Here is a 15,421-nt window from a genome sequence, read left to right as displayed (position 1 = left end):
AGATAAATTGGTATTGTGCTTCCACACATCATTTTACTACACACCGAGAAAGCCTTCAGCCAATTTCAGGTCATTACATTGGCCGTAGTACTTTGAAGGTACAACGTGCCAGACCCGGGCGAACTATCTGCTTCACTGTCACCCTCTCTAAGGCCTGGAATCCATCACTTCAGCGAGCTTAACGTCCTCAAGCCTAGAATCAATCCCTGAAGCGAACTTTCTCTTCCGAAAGAGGACAAGCGTTGAGATAGTTCGGCGGTTAGTCATCAATCCTGGTGCACAAAAGCGCCCCACCTCCTCCCACCCTCACCTTTTCTTTCCTTCAACTCCCTCCTCACCTTCTGCTTGTCTTTTAACCTTACATCTTCTACTTCTTTGCTCACTCCACTCTTGTCCTTCATCTCTTCCCGCTCCTCCTGCCTTGACGCCCACCTCGACGAGCTTTCCAGCAGCTCAACGCGCCAACACGGCGGCTCACCTTCACTCCCAAGCAGCTAAGTCTCCCTCCACTCCCCACATGCTTTTTGATTGTGCGCTTCGCAATTGTATAAGCTAACCAACAGCAACTGCATCTCTGCTTGTCAGGGGCTCCGCTTAAAGCTCAGTTTACGTCTATACGACGGGCTGTGAGGACTAATACTTTTTGGAACTTGAAGCCCGCGCTTTGCGCAGGCTTTTTTGGATCTTCTTTTTTCTTGATTCTCGTGCTGGGGCTCGTATTGCACTGTTTCGGGCTCCCTGTACAAGCTATCTTCAACTTTTTTTCATTGATGCTCTTGCCTTGCGCAGGACTTTGAGGAAGAAAATAGAAATTTGTGCCTCTTCGACAGGACTTGAAGCCCACGCAACTGTGGTGGATAAACTATGGTATGTGGAGCTTCTGATGCTGCATCTTGCTGTTATGCGGTGCTGCCTCTCACCTGCCCGCCCGACTAAAGAGCCCCACCAATTCTTCCGTGTCCCAACCTCCTGAAAGCGCAAACACTATGCCCAAGCCTCGTACTCAGCTTTCATACTGCAACGGTGGCACGTCTCCATCTACATTACTACACTCCACTGAATGCGCTGCCGAAATTTTGACCTAGAACGCGCGACAGCGGCCAGAGTCAAAGCGAAACGCACCCTCTCCACCCAGCAATATTTCCACGGCCCTACAACACAGCTCCTCGGGCCCTCGGCAGACACCTACCAAGCTCTCCAGAAACAATCTATGCCAACATGAATTTGTTGATCCGACGCGCCTCGGCGCACTCGCGCGCGTTTCATTGCCGGCTCTCCAAAGCCGTTGGCGGCGGAGACGAGGCGGCACGACCCTCGATTTGAGCTAAACAACACAACATCACGCCTACCAAGGTCTTTGCCGTACTTTCCTTGGGATTACTTGAGCTTCGGTTTCCAGCGCTTCAGCAACTCTCAGATCACGCCAGGCCCTGATACTTTGCAGAGCAAGCCTCCAGGGCCACATGTGCGAACCAGCCCAGACTCGAAAGCGGCTCGCCTGACTTAAGAAAGAGACATTTCTAAGCCCTTCCGAGCAAAACAAGCGCATGAATCAGCCCAGCCTAAAGAGCGCGTCGATATGGTATTTCTCCCGACCGCGCGCGCAACACGCGACAATCCCTCCTTGCTAGACACAGCACTCCAACATCGGCAGATTGCGACCGTGTTGGTATATAAGAAGCAGGAACGCTTTGGTGCTTCTGCAGTTTAGGAGACAATTCATGGCAGCTCGCGAATCTGGAAGAAGAATGTCACTTGGTCGCTGGGTCGCTGGACCGCGGACGACAGAGCTGCGCAGGGAAGCATCTGGGCCGAGGAGTACAACGGAAAGACACAGAGAGCACATCCACTACTTCTGAGGGACAGGAGAAGTAGCTCCCAGCGGCGGCCATTTCAGCTTGCGATTGTCGCGCGCCAGCAGGCCACAGCTGGGACCAGGCGCAAAATCTCAAGATGACAACACGCCATGCACCGCACGGTAAGGTCCTCAGCCGTCAGTTCATTCGTGAATGGAGCTAATGCCTGTTGTTGACAGCTTTCTAAAAAAGCCGTTGGTCACTTGTTCGGATCCTTCGATACTACACTCAGTGCGCCAGGCTGCGAGCGTCGGCGAAGGCGAGATCGCTCTACCGCTCTCTCGTTCACACACGTAATCCAACGAGCTTTGGACTTGAGCAGCTCCCCTGGCATACAGCTTTGCCATAAAGGCGAATAACGCACATTTTGGGATTATCGAGGGTTTGATCTGGGCAGGTGTTGGGCGGAGGCATCATGCACGCAGGACGCTGGACTCAGGAACAACCGACAAGCGCCAGACTCCATCCACTTGCCTGCTGCTCCCCCGCCTACTCGCGATGTCGGCCCATGGCACTTTCTTATATCATTTTAGGATGCAACAACGGACTTAATGAAGGGAGGAACGAGAGGGTTGCAACGGGTAAGAAAAGTAGAGTCTGCGGAGGGCAGGTGGGAAGACTGGATGCTGCTCTGGTGGAAAGCGTACCTGTCTCAAGGAAAGATTCAACAGCCGGTTCAACGGTGAGAGCTTCTACAGAAAGGACAAGACAAACAGTAAGCAAGCAGGTCCGTTGCGCCCCCCAATCTGAAGTTCGTTGTGGTGTCTTTGTCGGAGTGTTTGCTAACCAAAATCCAGATCCTAGAGAGCAAACGCTCATGCAGGACCACGCAAACAATTCCACATCCACGCTTCCACAAGCGCTAGCACCATCAAACATCTGCTGAAGAAACAGTGAAGCTGCCCTGTCTAGCGTGTTTGTCGGACGGTAGACGAACGTGGAGTAGGATGACCAACCCACAAAGCTTCTTCTCAAGGCCCTGCTCAAGAGCTATAAGCGCGAGGCCCCAAGAATGCTCCTGAACAACCTCGTACGTTTGACCATTGTCAAAGAGTTGTTCTCAATGCTCAACAAAACCCATTTCCTCGCTCGCCACCAATGTTCAGTCGTGACCTTTAGAACACGCAAAACGGCGCGTGCTATTGCCAACAAGACTTGAATGTTCTTAGCAATATTTACCATATATAACTTCTTCTCTCGTTTTCCTCTGCGGGCTCCGCTGTGACTAGTAATAAATTGTCATATGGCCAGGCCTTCCATGTTCCTTGAGTTCTTTCCGCCTCACAGGCATGAGCTCGTCCATCGTTTTCTTCTCCTTCGCTACCACGGCATGCTGCCAAACGACTGCAGATAGTTGAGTGTTCTTTAAGATGATAAATATTGGCTTGGTCTTTATAGTAGAAGATGTGGTCGAACCGCCTCTTTTCAGCTTCTCAGCAGCTTCCCTCTCTACGGCTTGATGAATTGCTTGCGACGATCTTCATGTACGACACCCTAATGAGCCTCATCATTGTGCCGCCGTCGAAGGTAGGAAACTATAGGAATAAATACCGATGACAACTTCCAAACGGACCTTTGCTATAGATCCCATTGCCACATCAGTAAGCAAATGAGCATTTTCACCGCTCACATCCTATTAATTTCAAGCAGGACAACACAATTGAACTTTCACTAACATAGCCCTATGACGTACCGGCCCTCTCACTAGCCAATATAAACCCCTCCTCCCCAGACCCTCCATCCTCCTTCAGCTTTCGACGACCAGCTCAACCACTCCTGCAGCCTTCCAGCCGCCCACAGCCGCCGTCGTCACCTTCATCCGTATCAAACACCACTCTTCTGCTCCAACATCCGCAACCATGGCCACCCACCGCCGGTAAGCTTCCCCACGCCCCTCTGCCGTTCAACTCTACATTGACCTCAAGCCAGCCATGATTTCGTTCTTTGCGGTCGGGTGCAAGGCATCCAGGCTGGCAAGCTCTGCGACAAATGCGACGGACGCTGTTTAAGCTGTGACAGCTTCGTGAGCCCCTCGTCCAAGGCGCGCGTCTGTAACGACTGTGCCTACGAGTCTGAGCAGCAGAAGTGCATGATCTGCCAGCACGACGTAAGCCCCCCTCACCCCTTTTCCTACACAACAACACCTTACTAACATTCCACGCTTCCCAGGGCGCTGCCAACGACGCGTTCTTCTGCCGCAACTGCGTCCTCCTCGAGCACGACCGTGACGGCTGCCCCCGTATCATCAACTACCGCTATATCCACGAACCCTACAAGGTCCAGATGGAGCGCCTGCGCAAGCGCCAGGCTGAGGCGGCCAAGAAGGCGAAGCGCGACGAGGCTGAGCAGGGCGGCAAGGGTGGCGAGACGGGCGCTTCTTCTTGAGCGCCTTCACTGCACAATGGTTGGTTGGATGGGTGCGGTGGTGGCTGCGGGCCTACGGGCTAGATAGGCTCTCTTCTGCTGCTGCTTGAATTGAATCTTCTTCAATGGGTCCTCCTGGGCTCTTTGATAACGAGTGAAGCTTGATTGGGCTTGAATATGGTACTCTAGCGCCAATTCATTCGCCCTCTGGTAGTAACATGGCGGGGACCTCCAAAAATTAGGCATAATCACAGAGCCATACATTTCTAAGCTCAAATCGTGTTTGCAGCACAGGAAATCTTCCCAGCCTTCCTCATTGACATGTAATGATCAGTTCATACACAAATTACAACATGCCAACAGCGCTCCCGCCCTCCATGTTCCGCTCCGTCACACAAGGTGACAAGGCCTTCCTCTTAGCCCAGACTATCAGCCAAAGCCTCGCGCTGGCCCTTGTGCAATTCCGAAAGCAACAACAACCCAAAGTGTACCAATTCTAGGCTTTTGAGGATACTATCAAACAGCAGTTGGTGGCTGGGGTGCCAGAGCGCTGTCAGAAGGCACGACGGCCATAACACTCGCTGGTGGCACGACGGCCGCTGTGCCGCGACCCAGCGGGCAGCGTCGACGTCCTGTGCGCCGCACCCGCGCACCGAGGATGAGAAACAGACGTCTTCTTGAAACCGTATACGACCGCAGGATGGAATTGGGTTACATACTGCTTGGACGAATGGCAGGCCTCTGGCTAACATAGCGAAGACAAGACAAGGGATTCGATGTGGCTGCGATGAAGTCGGTGAACATCCTAGTGATTATTATTAGCATCATACCTTGAAGATCAGCATTATCAGGAGCGCTTACTGTTCACGGACAACATAACTGTCGAAGATGTCTTCGGACGACAGACCATCCACTACAACGGGGATGTCCACATCCTCGTATGCGGCAGAGAGTAGCGACGGTAGGGTACCCGTCTGGGACGAGGCGGTAAACAAGGTCGTAGTACTGCGCGGCAACGAGAGGGTTTTCTGTAAAGAGCGACATATTGGAAATGTCGAAGGCAGGACGCTCCTTAAAGTTGATGGGGGTTGAAGTCAGTCACAACAATCTGTTCTTGCAGACGCAGTTGATTTCGCCTGGTATACGTCCTGTATGATGATTGAGCTCGTGATCCTTGCGCAATGGTGTCGCATTGACATGTTCGTATGCCAACGGCCATGACTGGGGAATGTGAACTCGGGCTGTTACACAACTGTGATAGGGCGCTATGGCAAGAGGGCGTGCACATCAATCTTGAAGCAGGAAAGAAGGGCTACGGCGTATATCGTAGATGTGAGAGACGAAGCATAATGGCAGGGGGTGTGAGGTGCGATAATTGTCATTTGAAATAGAAGTCGGCCTAAAATATTTATACTCATAGCCGACAGAACTAGCTTCGCATGAGATGTTAGCATTGCGTAGCGGACTAGGTATGCGAACAGGGGATCATTATGGTCTTGGGCTCTGGGACTTCCTTGCCAGAAACCAACAGCGAATGCATCATTAAAATTCCCCTTAAGTTCAAGCTCGAAGGCGCTTCAAGAGGCGCAAGCAATCGTGAAATTGTGAGGCAACGCTCTCCTTGGCAACTAAACCAATTGCAGTAGTGCTGTCACGGCAACAAGGGCGCCGCCTTCCCCCCTCAAGGCCACACAAGGTATTTTCCCTTCGCAAAATTCCTGCACCAAGCATCAGCGCTCCGCAGCTGGTCGCCAGTTCCACCTGTCCACTGCGCAGAAGACGACAAAGCCGCAAGCAACCGCCGTCAATACTCTTCCGAGAAGCATCCTGGTCGGCGTATCGGCGGTGACCCTTTGAGCGAGACGCAGCCTGCCCTGCTGACGCAATTGCCGACGCCCGCGGACTAGTCATCGACCTCTTTTGCAGACCCATAGACACCGACACCATGGATCAGCCTGTAAGTCGCCTTCTCCTTCCCCGTTTCCCTGATTGTAGCCTTGATAAGCTGATTAAATCACATAGCGCCGGTCCGTCAGCGCTCACACCACGCTCGACTCTGAGGAAGTTCCTCCCCACTTTGCCTGCCGTATCCGGGTATTGGGAAACCTTAAGGAACACAACCTCAGAATGGCTGAGGAGCTTTTGCAGTCCTTTGGCACTGAATTCATTAGACGTGAGACCGACGTCGACCTCAACGAGAACGACGCTAGCAGCGGCGAGCCCCGCAACAACGTACTTTACCTTTGTGGCAAGCTACAGTCCAGCTGCACCATCACCGTCTCAGATCACACCGAGAATAGCGTTCCTAGTCATATGTATACGTCCACGAAGACCACGACTGCTTTCCTCCCCCGTGATGCTATGGGCGCCGTCAACGGCAGTGATAGTGGCGGCAGTGACCAAGACGACAGAGGCAGCGCCATAGGTGGCAGGGTGAGCCTTGCGAACCTAGAAGTCATCGGTTTCGACGGCCGCAACAACAACGCCGCCGGTGCCGTCAACGACGGAGCCAGCAGCGACAACGATGATAGTTCCAGCGCGATCGACGACTCCGTCTACAGCTCCGACATCAACAGCACGAGCACCGTCAACGGCTCCATCTACAGCACTCCCCTGACCAGCCCGCCTACTTCCTCGGACGGCAGCACCACTTCCGCTTCTTCCGTGCCGCAAGGCACTCACCCCCATGCGCAGGCTCCCGCCACACAGGCCCAAGAAGTCGCTTCCAGCAACGATGAGGCCGGCGTTCAGTCTGACGAGGGTTTCTACGAGGCTGACGACGAGTCTGACGACCAAGGCGACGGGAGCGCCCATGAGGCTGATGACGAGGATGACGTTCAGCCCGATGAAGGCACCCATGAGGTTGAAGATGAGGTCGACGTTCAGGCCGACGAAGCTAACAACGAAGCCACCAACGAGGCCCTCACTGAGGCAGACGACGCGCCTGCCGTCGCGGTTGCCGAAGCTGCCCATGAGGTAGTCGAAGAGCACACCGGTGATGTCGACGAGCCCGCCGTCGAGGTCGATGAAGCCGTCCATGAGGCGGTCGACGAGACCAACTACGAGAACGACAACACAGTCTACGGCAACATCCCGGATGAGTACTTCTTCGAGGCTGAGAGAGTCGACAAGGAGTTGCGTCGTAAGCCTTCGTGTGGAGGTCTGCAGGCTGAAGATGCTTGAAGACCCTCTGGTGTCATGAGGATGAGTTGTGGCCGGTAGGTGTGCTCACTGAGTCTGCCAATCTCTTCGATAAGTCTTTGTTTGCCTGAGTTGGCTTATTTGCGGAGAGAATGGCTTGATTAAAAAGCGGATGTATTTGGCACGGCTCTGAGACTCTGACTAGTTCTGGAACATGCTTGCTTTGTTTCTAATACAGCTGCGTAGAGACCAATCAAACACTACTGCGATAATGGGCTTTTGACGTTTTGTGAGTGCCTTTATATGCTTCAGAAAGTGCTGGAATTATCAACTTATGCTGTCAGCCAGGATCACTCCGATAACTTTCTTTTTTTCAGCCTTATTACAGTTAGTTGTTACACTACAGCCTTACCCCTTACACCACACGTTTATCCACTGCAAGAGAATAAGGATCTTAAAGAGAAACGTGTTCTTTTAGATAGCAGCATATATACCTCCATAGGTAGTAGTAATTTAGGAGGGGAAGCGGCGTCCAATTCCTCGCGCCCAGCTTCACATATGCCCATTTTTCCGCCCATGCGTTCGCCAGTCTTCATTCCTCTTCCAATCATACCAAGAGAGGTTTCGCGCACCATCTTTCATATCGTCAAAGCAAACACGTCTGTCCAAACTCTGCTGAAACTCCAAAGATTGTCCTGTCTAGCTTGATCGGCTTGTTTGCGATCACCAGCAAACAAGTTACTGTACTCATCCCGAGACCCTCCGTCTTTGCTAGCTATCTTTATTTTCCGCCACAGGATGTCGCAAGGCACGCCTCCTCGGTTTTGTAAGCCAAGTGCTTAGAAGAATGCCGCGCATTGGGATCGAAAGAAGTGCATCAGCCGAAAGGACGGGGTGGGCATCGCGTCAGCCACTCAGTGAAGTGGCATATCAAAGTAGTCAACCATGAAGTCAAATCAATGTTCCCTAAGCGCGTGGTGCTCGATATCGGCTGTGGTGGAATACTTTTACGGATCCCGAGTGACTGTTGTGCTGCTGGTGTGCTTCCAGAGAGCTTCGAAGTGATATTTTGTGGCCAGAGGCGGGGTAAATGAATGAGCGGCTGGCCTTGGTATGCCCAAGTGCCTTCTTCCTTGTGCATCATTGAATGCTCGTGAGGAAGATGGTCCCAATCGACAAAGCTTGTGCTGTTGCTCGTGCTGGTGCTAGAGTCGTGGGTTGGGAAGGGCGTAGAGGGCGTGGAGCGCGTCGAGTCGCTGTCGTGCGAAGTCGACCCTCACCAAAAGTTCACAAAGGCTGCAGGTACCGCCTCGGGATCTAATTACATGGGGCACTCAGCGGTGAGGCCAAGCTCAACTGAAAGAGCAACGACGTGGTGTGGAGGTGCACGTCACTGCGTTATGGTCATGACCAAGCAGCCATAGAGTAGCAAAGCAAGTAGTGACCAGGGCGAGATTCGAACACCCAACCAGCCAAAAAGAACAGTTTCCAAAAAAAACGGGTGTAATCTCTTTGACCTAACGCGTGTCATCCTTAGTGCAGGGGCCATGCTGGTCTTCTCTGTATCGTTTTAGTTTGACCAAGTGTCCGAAGACAGTGTCCGAAGACAAAAGCTATTCCCGCTAATTGGGTTTTTATACTTGGGTAAAGGGTAGGGCGGATACGTAGCCGGGAAGTCTTTCCTCGTTTCACGCCGCGTCTTGACACCAAGCGCTCACTGTCAAAGGCCTTGTTCATATTTTGATGCCCACTCTCCAGCCGGCAATAGTGCAACCAACCTATAATTCTTCCGGACAATGGCAACAGTAGCGAGCTGGCACAGCAGAGCTACGTACAGAGCATGTCCGAGATTAAGTACATGTACCCCCGATCCAATGGCATTTTCTCTCGTCCATGATCCTCCAGCAGTCACAACGACCTTCCGAGACCATTCTGCAGAGTAAACTGGCTTTAACAGGTTAGACGAGGGGATAAAGAAGACCGAATGGCTTTCTCTTGAACTCAAGAGCATGGCACTTATGCCTTGGAAGCCACCGACCCGACACATTGCGCAATCTCGAACACTGACTGAAGACCTCACATTTTTGACGGTTTGACCCAACAAGAACAACGTTCTCCATCCAAAGTCTTCATTCCGGCCAGTGGATGGTCCTGCCAACAACCGTTGGAGAGTGGGCAAAAACTTGACGCTCAGGGAGGGACCAGTGGCTACGCACGTCAAGCCGGCGCCATCGCAGACACCACGCCAGCCACAAAGAACGACCACGAACGCCCATGCAGGCGGCAACAGAAGCCCAACAAGCTTTTGAAGGATGCCGCTATCACACTCGGACAAACAGCCCCTCACAAAAGCGCGCAGGATCGCGGCTTATCGCAGACCGCATCGACAGCTTTCTCCCCCGCCTTCCAGCGCGGCGCCGCCTCTCCAGCCAACAACGCGCCCACAGCAACTTTCAATACACCCGGCGCTTCAGATGCTTACGGGTTAGGAAAATGGATTTGCTCATTGGACACTATGCTCGGTTTGAACTCGGCATCCTTCGCTTGACGGGGCTTCGCCGCCTCCGCCGCCTCCTCCACCTGCTTTCTCAGCTCCTGCTGGCGTCCAAACTCCTCCGCCGACGCGTCTTTGTTGGCGCCTCAAACCCCACGCACGACCACTCCACAGTGTTTCAATTTCCATCTTGTTCCATCGTCTTTGTCATTCGGCTCGCACGCTCACACCCACCTGACCTCCAGACACGGACCGTCGTCTTCCTGCTCCAACTCCGCCAGCACTCCAGCAAGCGCGCGACGGCGCGGCTGATATTGCGCAGGTGCCCGTATCTCTCGCAGACGGGCTTCTTCATACGCTCTCGATCACTCTACCCTCTCCACCCCTTTCCACTTCGCCCTCTCCCGCACGCATCTACTCTCACGCTCAAGCCACAGCCCGCCTCATACCGCTTCCCCTCCTCCTTGTTGCGAAGCCGTTTAGAGATGACGCTAGTTGAGGTCGAACTGGGTCTTCCGACGCCTTGCAGCCGTTTGTCAGGTACATGAGCTTATGAGAGGGCGCTGTGTGGTGGCTGGTTGAGTTGTGGGCTCTCAGGGCTGTACCGGAGATATTTCTCAAGCCTTTATCGACCTTCCTTGTTGCCGGGAGGTATAAGGATGCCATCTATTCCAGGACATGCTAGATACCGGTGGCCGAGTTATGTTCATTTGAGAAAGTCAAAGCTGACACAACTTTACATAGAGACACAGGACGCACTACCCTACACACTGGTTCCGCTCGTCTAGTATCCGTCGGCCATCCCTCCTCCAATACCGAATTTGCTCAAAATGCTTTCCAACAGCTACTATCGGCTACATTCCTGCAAAGCATTTGCCTGGAACAACATTGGATCGTTCCGCATCGGATCTGTTGATTAAGTATGTGGAGCGTCTGGCTTCGAACTTAACCCGGCCGATACGCAGGACATGTTCCAGATAGGGATTGTTCTCTCCCCATTGTCTTTATCATAAAGCTCACTAGTTTTTCAGTGTCTTTCGACGAAACGCGCCGTGTAGAAGTACCTAACCCTTTTCGAGACAGGCAAGTGCGGCCAACTCCAAGCAATGCTCTGCAAATATTTTTCGTACCCGAATACATTTCCTTTGGGATATACAATGGCTCGGCATTCTTACACAAAGAGCGCAAATATAAGGGGCGCGTTAACAATGACCGGCATTGTTCGCAATCAAAGGACACGGTGCCGAGACTTGTAACACGACAGGACTTTCTCGAAGCAGGACACAACCTACATAAAAGCAAGCAGATACCCAAAAGATCTCGGCACACAGTTTCGTCAGCACACAGTTTCGTCGGATAGCATCTACATTTAGCAACTTTAGGCTACAACAACACTAAGTAGTTCGAATCCGCTGAGTAACTCCGATCACAAAACCCTCAGACTTCGAGACCATCAAGCAACTTCGAGCGCAGAAATGGGCAATACGAAGCAGAGCCCTTCCAGAGCGACTTCAACCACAAAGATTTCCAAGAAGGGGAGCAACTCTCTTCATCGCGGCAAGTACGTGAACACAGAGAACTGGGACGATGATCTAAGAGATTGGGAAGACGACTTCCATCAGGAATGGGAGGAGGCCGAGTCCGAGAAGGTGGCAATGGAGGTCGCCCTCCAGCATCACTGGGAGGAGGCCGAAGCCGAAGATGAGACCATGGAGGGAGGAGAAATGCAAGGCAGGGACCCGAAGAGGTAGCCTGGCAATTCTGCGGAGTTGAGCTTCGAGCAACTCGCCAAAACCAAGAAATAGCTTCTGCTGTGACTGCTAGCAACCTGGACAGCGCACTGGACAGGTTGGGCTTCATCCACACTACCGACCTCTGGACCCCCCACACCAAAATGCCTAGCGGCAACAAACGAGCCCTGTGAAGGTATGGTAGACAGATCTACTACCTTTCGGAGCTCACCAAAAAAAGAAACTAAAGAATCATGAATAGCCGACGATAAATGTAACTGACATTTACGTCATTAATTGCCATGCTTTTCTTAATGTTTTGAGACCCAACGGAGTTGAGCTGAGAGCGACGAGATTTTGGCTGGAATCGAAGACGATTCAAGTATTTCCCGTGTCACTTCAAGCTTCATCCATCTTACTGACTTGACTTAGGAACCAATAGCGATTGATGCAAGGGTATGAAGTCAATAATAGGAGCGGTTAAAGGTGAGCACAAAAGACGAGTATATTGTTCTTGACTATCTTCACACAACGTTGTTTCCGCCACGGGAGAACCAAACTGACACGACGCAGGATTCTTTACTGACATATCTTTCACATCTAGGACACAAGCAGCTGCTCCCGCAGCAACACAAACCGGCGCCAACCGGGCAAACAAGGCAACCAGAAAAAACGCGCATTGTCTCCCAACAACGCCCCAATACACAACCTACAAAACGCTTTCCTCCCCGTCTATCGTTTCACCCCACAACATCCCCGAGAACCGCAATGGCGACCCTCAACACCCAAACCTGCACACACACCGCGTCCCTCGCAACCGCATCCCTCTTCGCGGCCCGCAGCATACCGCTCCCCACCTGCACATGCACGACATGCAAGGTGCGCAAAGCCATGCGCATTGCGTACGTCGAGAACCAGCAGAAGAAGGGGAAGGCCAAGAGAGCGAAGAAGAAGCTTGAGGCCAACAAGAAGGCGAAGAAGGCCGCGGCGAAGAAAGCGAAGAGGGAGAAAAGCAAGGGAGAGCTGGACAAGGTAGGTTTGCCGCGCCAGCAACCCGCCGATTTGGTGCGTTGGTTGCTAGGCCCGGAGTGATGGATGTCTGGGCGGATAATGGCGGGGCGGATAGAGGGAGATGGGGCAGAGTGACGGTTTTTGCTGCGCCGGTAGCACCGGTGAGGGAAACACGCGTGCTGCAGCTGTGAGCTCGCTGCTCGTTGCCTGTAACAGCTAAACGCCTTTGCACACCTACTCACGCCTCGCCCGCACTACCGCCGGCCGGAACGGGGAATGTTGTTCCTCAAAAGAAGAATACTGCTAACTTCTCTAATAGGACCGGTCCGTGAAGTGAGTCAGGGCTGCTCTTGCGTAAGCCTGGGTGGGTGGGTTCCAGATGCCTTGTCTGGGGAAAAGAATGTTTCTCTTTCATTGTCTTTCTGGCCTTGTGCCGGGAGGTAAGGAAGGAAATCAAAGATATACGCTGTCGTGATATGATTGGGATGTGAGAAATAGGATAATTTGTGCTTGGCGAGTTTGCTGTCTCTACTCTCAAGGCCTATAAAATAAAGTTTGTTACCATGATTCAATGTTCCAGTCTATAGCTCTTTCACCGCGAAAGTGCGGTTTAGGTTCCAGTCTTTGTCTACGACGTTTGCCTTACCAAAGACAATTCTCGTGCTTTCTCGCATTGTCTCAACCTGAAAACATTGTTCAGACCTGAGGTTGAAAGAGCGGACTACTGCGTACACTTTGAGGGTCAGCTTCAGGCCATGCATTGTTACCGCCATGCAACATTGTAAGTAAACAACACCAAATTGCAGCTGCCAAAGTATAAACCACGGACGATTTCTTCTCCAAATCGCCAGCGAAAGAGATAAGAGCTTCTATGCTCTTAGATTTTCAACACAACGAAGTCTTTTCTGCTAACCACCTACAAAGCAATCAAATCTGCAAAATTCCCACTACACCTATTCAAGTCAATATGGCTACCACTACCCCCGAAACAACCCAAGACACCATGTCCACCCAACCAATGCCAACCCCACCAACCACACCCACCGCACTCGCACCCACAAACCCGACAGCTGAGCCCACAAGCTCCACGGCCAAGCCCACCACCACCATCACCAGCACGCCCCCCACCCGCGCCCAAGCAATTGAATACGACGACTACATCGCCTGGGAAGAAGATACCCAAGTCCCCATAATCTCCGAGCACACGGCCGAGCTCCTCGCCACGCTCAACAGGGTGCGCAGCAAGTTCGGCTGTACCTCCAACTGTGTCTGTCCGACATGCACGCTTTATAGGAGCCTAACGAGCGAGGAGCTCGAAGACGTCGTCGTGGAGCAGCCGGAGCAGCAAGAGGCGGAGATGGTAGAGGTGCCGTTGGGGGATCCGGTGGTTGTGAAGGACGGGGAGGGGGAGACAGGGAAGGGGTGGGCGGAGATGCTAGCGGGTTGGGGGAGCGTGTTTTGGTGCTGTGCTGGTGGACGGGTGTAGGAGAGGAGGATTGCTGGCTACTGCGATGCTGTGGGCTGTCTGTGGTGGTGTGGCGCGTAGGGCTGGCTCCTTGCGTGCGGCTGCGGTTTCCTTTGTTTAATTTAGGTGTTTTGGGATAGATCTATTGTTTCGGATTTTCTTTGTCTTGGATTTTGGTAGACTGCAATGAAAGGGTGTCGCTTGACTTTGAATGTGTTTTTGTTCTTTATGCCTGACCTGAGGCGCTGTAATTTTTGCATTTTGTGAGAAAGATAGCTTGTCGGGGTCGATTCTCCTCTTTAAGTCCCTGAGAGCTAGCTTCATTGGCTGAACAGGCTCCGCTCTGCTGCATATCAATCCCTGCTCCGCTTCATGCTGGTGTTATTCCCTCGGTAGGGCCTCCTTAGCCGCCCGTGTATATACCTCCAGTCGCCGTTTTTAGGCATCGGGCTGTGTTGCTCACTCGACCCTCGTCGCAAGCTCTTCGTGTATGCTCGTAGGGAATTGTCGGAATTGTCAACGTTGACATGGTGGTATGTCAGTTTGGTGCTGCGATTGTTGTTGTTTGCTTTCGTCGGTAGGTTGAAGTGGGAGATGGTAGATCGAAAGACGGCCGAGCTACCACTCATGTCAGCGGAAATCAACGCACAGATTGAGGAAAAGCTTAACTGATGTTCTCCAGCAAGGTAATATAGGACAGGGTCGAACATGGTCAGCGACCCCAGGCAGGGTCTGTCATTTTGCAAGGTCCTAAAGGGAGACTGTACCGTCTGCGCTTTTCCAGCGGCCGATAAACCGGGAAAATGCCGTGTCGCCTCGTGCGTTGGAGCTCTCATTCACTCACAGCCAGAGTCAATGATCAAGTAGGGGTTTTCCCCAAGTGTCCGTTGTTGTGCACTCGTTTCCTCGATGTGCAGAGCTGAGAAACGCCTCCGAAAATCTGGGTGTCAGGTTGTTTAGAAAGGAGCAAAGAAGGGCGCTCTGGATGCGGTTGTCGATGACTGTCCACAGGGTAGCTTCGATGGTCGAGGTTGTGCGGGGAGTATTTCCTTGAAAGAGTGTTAGCTCCTCGAAGCCATGTGCTTGGGTAGTAACAGGGACAAGTGGATTTCTGAATCGCGAAAACGCTGGAGCGCTGTCAATCGTGGATTCCAGGCGAAGGTCTCTCGCTTATCCTTTGATCTGCCAACTGCCGTCTCAGAGATGGTTGCGCGCAGCCAACGATGCCACATGGGCCAGCTGATCGTGGAATGTGTGGCTGCCGTTGTAGGCTTCTTGTGTTGTCTCCCCTGTCACTGATGAAGTTCCGCTCTAGCAGCTGTCGAGGGTTTCTGTTCCGTATTCGAGTTGCTTGAAAAAG

The 15,421-nt window shown here is 52.5% G+C and overlaps 4 protein-coding genes across 4 annotated transcripts; 3 read left to right on the top strand and 1 right to left on the bottom strand.

Annotated features, from left to right (window-relative positions):
- Nucleotides 1-3,789: 3,789 nt before the first annotated feature.
- Nucleotides 3,790-4,106, top strand: K452DRAFT_196345 (uncharacterized protein; the record flags this gene model as incomplete). The annotated part of the gene is made up of 2 exons (XM_033535956.1): nt 3,790-3,963; nt 4,026-4,106. Coding segments are annotated over 2 exons (255 nt in total), but the record flags the coding sequence as incomplete, so codon positions are not given.
- A 1,837-nt stretch (nt 4,107-5,943) lies between these two features.
- On the top strand, nt 5,944-7,463 carry K452DRAFT_341266 (uncharacterized protein). Its single transcript, XM_033545366.1, has 2 exons — nt 5,944-6,177; nt 6,243-7,463. The coding sequence occupies exons 1-2, from the start codon at nt 6,166-6,168 to the stop codon at nt 7,401-7,403; spliced, it is 1,173 nt and encodes a 390-aa protein (XP_033393007.1). The 5' UTR covers nt 5,944-6,165; the 3' UTR covers nt 7,404-7,463.
- Nucleotides 7,464-12,353: 4,890 nt separating this feature from the next.
- Nucleotides 12,354-12,718, bottom strand: K452DRAFT_341262 (uncharacterized protein; the record flags this gene model as incomplete). Its single annotated transcript, XM_033545365.1, has 1 exon — nt 12,354-12,718. A coding segment is annotated over one exon (365 nt), but the record flags the coding sequence as incomplete, so codon positions are not given.
- Nucleotides 12,719-13,348: 630 nt separating this feature from the next.
- K452DRAFT_111318 (uncharacterized protein) lies at nt 13,349-14,248 on the top strand. The gene has a single exon (XM_033535030.1). The coding sequence runs from the start codon at nt 13,468-13,470 to the stop codon at nt 14,080-14,082; it is 615 nt and encodes a 204-aa protein (XP_033393005.1). The 5' UTR covers nt 13,349-13,467; the 3' UTR covers nt 14,083-14,248.
- The last annotated feature ends 1,173 nt before the right edge of the window (nt 14,249-15,421 follow it).

The sequence above is a fragment of the Aplosporella prunicola genome, assembly GCF_010093885.1.
Source record: "Aplosporella prunicola CBS 121167 unplaced genomic scaffold K452scaffold_31, whole genome shotgun sequence".
In the NCBI taxonomy this organism is placed as follows: domain Eukaryota; kingdom Fungi; phylum Ascomycota; class Dothideomycetes; order Botryosphaeriales; family Aplosporellaceae; genus Aplosporella; species Aplosporella prunicola.
This window is presented reverse-complemented; position numbering and strand designations above follow the sequence as displayed.